We start from the raw sequence: 3278 nt of genomic DNA, 5'->3' as shown, positions 1-3278 counted from the left end.
TCATGTTGCTTGCCTGAAGTTTAGACTTTAGAGTTACAGACAGAAGAAAGAGACAAATGTTATGTTCTCAGGACTGATCGATGTGGTTATGAACTGTTGCTAATTTGCACATCATGGTGCTCAAATGAACTGTCTCACATGAGATGTGCAACACCTGATGGGGGCATTCATGGAAGATTGTGCAAATTACTTCTATGAGAATGGCATGGAGGTAAGTAACCCTGTGATCTTCCATGAGCACTTTCCTTGAATATTGCCATCCTCATGTGCATAGATCATATTGCCTGAGTACCTAAATGTGCAATGAGCTCTGATTCATAATACAGGGATTGGTCCTTAGACTGTCTTGGGTACACTCAGCAGTCACTCCTGTTATATATTTTCATATCTCTATCATTTTACATAGGCACACTTCTACATTCCATTTCAAAAGTGATTTATCAAGTCGACAAAGGAAAGATATCGGTGTGCCCACTGTGATTAGTGTGTAAATTGCAGCAGAGAACCATTTATTGTTTCATAGATTTAAAATGCGAAAATGGTCAGGACAATCCATCCTTTATCTAAAGCATTCATTCATACTTAGACTAAGGTACAAGCTGTCTGCTACAGAAGTGTCTAGAGTGAACACCATTAACAAATTTCCTGGATGAGGCTGGTTCCAGTTGCCAGTAATTCAAAAGCAAATCTGCTGACTTGGCATTAGGACTCTAAAACAGTGTGGTCAATCTTATGAAAGGTGTTGCAGAAATAACATTTATAAACTGTCTATACAGTACACAGTACCAGTACATAGAAAAGAGATTTTGACCATGATCCCCTGTGTGTAAGGCAAGACTGAATTCTGTCCCCAAATGTAGTCCACTAGAGGTACAAGCAACAGAAAGTGGCTCTTAAATCAATAAGCAAATTAAGTGCCTATAATTTTAAAAAATCAGAATAGATGAGAGCTTCAGTTTTGGATGTGCTGATTTTGGCTGGCTGAAAAAACATGGGAAGTTAATAAACATCAATTGTATTTTGTCTGAAAACACTAACAACATCTTGATGGCAACAGATATTGTTCAAGTGGCAGCTACCAAAAACAGCTTTGGAAAAAAAATGCACAGTACAACATTAGGAAATTTGCAGTTGTACTATGCCAAAGTGTTACAGCACTAATCCAAATGAATATTCTATGTCATGCTATTGCTGTGTAAGCAACAGCTATATAAATCAGCATACAGGATACCACATGATTTGCAATGAAAAACCCAGATTTTTTTTAAAAGGGGCTTTTTTCATACACAACTTCAAGGAAACACAAGACTGCCAGAGGCAAATGTTATTGGTGGATGTACACATCCCTCTTCCATTCCATTGCATCATTGCGTTTTTTAGATATCACTTCCCCATCCCTGTCGTAATACTGGTCCCTTGATTTATGGCGGCTACGCTGCTTGTTGCCTTCATTGTGATCCTGCTCTCGGTCCCTTTCCTTTGAGCGATGCCTTGATTCTCGATGCCTGTGATCACTGCTCCCATGAGATTCGTCCCTGTGACTGTGATCTCTATGAGAATCGTAGCGTTCATGTGAGTAGTCCTCCTTTGGCTCTACATATGCTGAATCTCTGCTATCTTGTGTTTCTGAGTCAAAATTTTCTTGTCTAGACAGGCCACGACTAATGCCACTACGATGGTTATGGTGATGACCCGAAGAGGAAGAACGGTGTTGAGATTTCCTGGAGAACTCAGCACGTGTTTCTTCTTCGCCTTGGGAACCAGTTCGTTCAAGGGCTGGTTGTTCATTCATCTGATCTTCTGGAGAGCCCTGGTTAATAGGAGAGAACTGTAAATTCACAAGGGATAACAAAACCCCATTAAATCAGTAATGCTACAGTTCTTAGACTTGTTATTCAAAAGCGGACTCACTGATTTACTCAGTGCTATTCCATAAGAAGTGCTTTTAGGCAGCAAACTATGGCTAGCAACCTTAGTGGAATCTAGGATTTAGGAGTTCAGTGTTCAGTGGAAATATTTACATACAAGTGAATCTTCATTTTCCAAAAAAGTAAAAAAAGAAGAAGATACCAGCATATATTTTCTGACAGACCCTGAACTCTGGTGATTGTATTAACTTTAAGAATGTTGCAGTTGGCCCACCTCCCAGCACACACCACACAGAAAATGAAGACAGATCTGGCAATGAGGTAAGTCAGATTCCAAAGAAACTAATATAGGGTCTGAAACACACTAGAGAGCAAGCATTAATGGGAAAGATCTATGGCAAACAATAGGAAGAAGATGAGCTTCAGTTTAAAAGGCAGCACCTGGATTTTATCTTTAAAATAAACATTAATCCAGTATTAAAAGCACTTATGTTATAACACCAATAATATCACTGCCACACTATTTTTCTAGGCAATTAAATGGAATTGTGGTTGTGGTAAGATGTCCTTTTTGTTTTCATAATTTATACATTCCAATAAATCCTAATGCAATGGACACTGCCAAGAAAATATAGACACAATGAAATTACCATTTAATTTCCTAGCAGAGTACTGGCAACTAAAATATTAAATCGAAATTACCAAGCATAATCAAACCTAATCTTCATCAGTGCAATGTTTTGAAATCACTGAAAAATGAACAGTTGTGATTATTTACCTTAGGTTAGGATTTCAGTTATATTAATGTTATATATTTCTCACCAATAAAAGATAAATACAAAACTTAAATACAAAATAACAAGGAAACATCTATATTTAGGTATCAGGCTTAATTCAATTAACAAAATAAGAAAAATTCAGAACTATTTCCTTAATTTTTCTTTGAACGTTTGGCTGTTTCTTAAAGCAAAAAGTTTCAACAGAAACCACAATTGCATACGTGAAAAGCATTTCCCCGTTAATGCTGCAGAGAGCATCTGGATTTCAGGGTGATATTGGATCTAACTTTGTAGATTTAGATTGAATTTGTGATCCTTGCTTGGCTTTAAGCTTGAATCTGACAAATTTGAATCTTGAAACATTCTCATAAGATTCCTTTGCAAAACTAGTGCAATTTTGAGATTTATGGTACTGCTAGTGGCACTCCCTCCACAAATTGCAGAGAGCCACATTCACAATACTGCTTTACAGGGCTTTTTTCCTCGGTGAATCCGCTGGAATGGAGTTCTAGAAATTCTAGAAATTAGTTTTTTTAAAAAAAGCCCTGCCCCTTTACTAAAAAAACCCCCCTTATGACTAATGTATGCCTTGCACAGTGCCCCAAACATACATCACCAATAATATAACCCT

General features: G+C 37.4%; 1 protein-coding gene across 1 annotated transcript in view; it reads right to left on the bottom strand.

The window, feature by feature from the left end:
- Window positions 1-1324: 1324 nt before the first annotated feature.
- Window positions 1325-3278, bottom strand: part of CACNB2 (calcium channel, voltage-dependent, beta 2 subunit) — a 225464-nt gene continuing 223510 nt past the window's right edge. The window contains exon 14 of the mRNA XM_015414605.1: window positions 1325-1810. Within this exon, the coding sequence (XP_015270091.1) occupies window positions 1325-1810 (486 nt within the window). The remainder of the gene's footprint in view (window positions 1811-3278) is intronic.

The sequence above is a fragment of the Gekko japonicus genome, unplaced genomic scaffold (genome assembly GCF_001447785.1).
Source record: "Gekko japonicus isolate JY-2015 unplaced genomic scaffold, Gekko_japonicus_V1.1 scaffold780, whole genome shotgun sequence".
Taxonomy (NCBI): domain Eukaryota; kingdom Metazoa; phylum Chordata; class Lepidosauria; order Squamata; family Gekkonidae; genus Gekko; species Gekko japonicus.
This window is presented reverse-complemented; position numbering and strand designations above follow the sequence as displayed.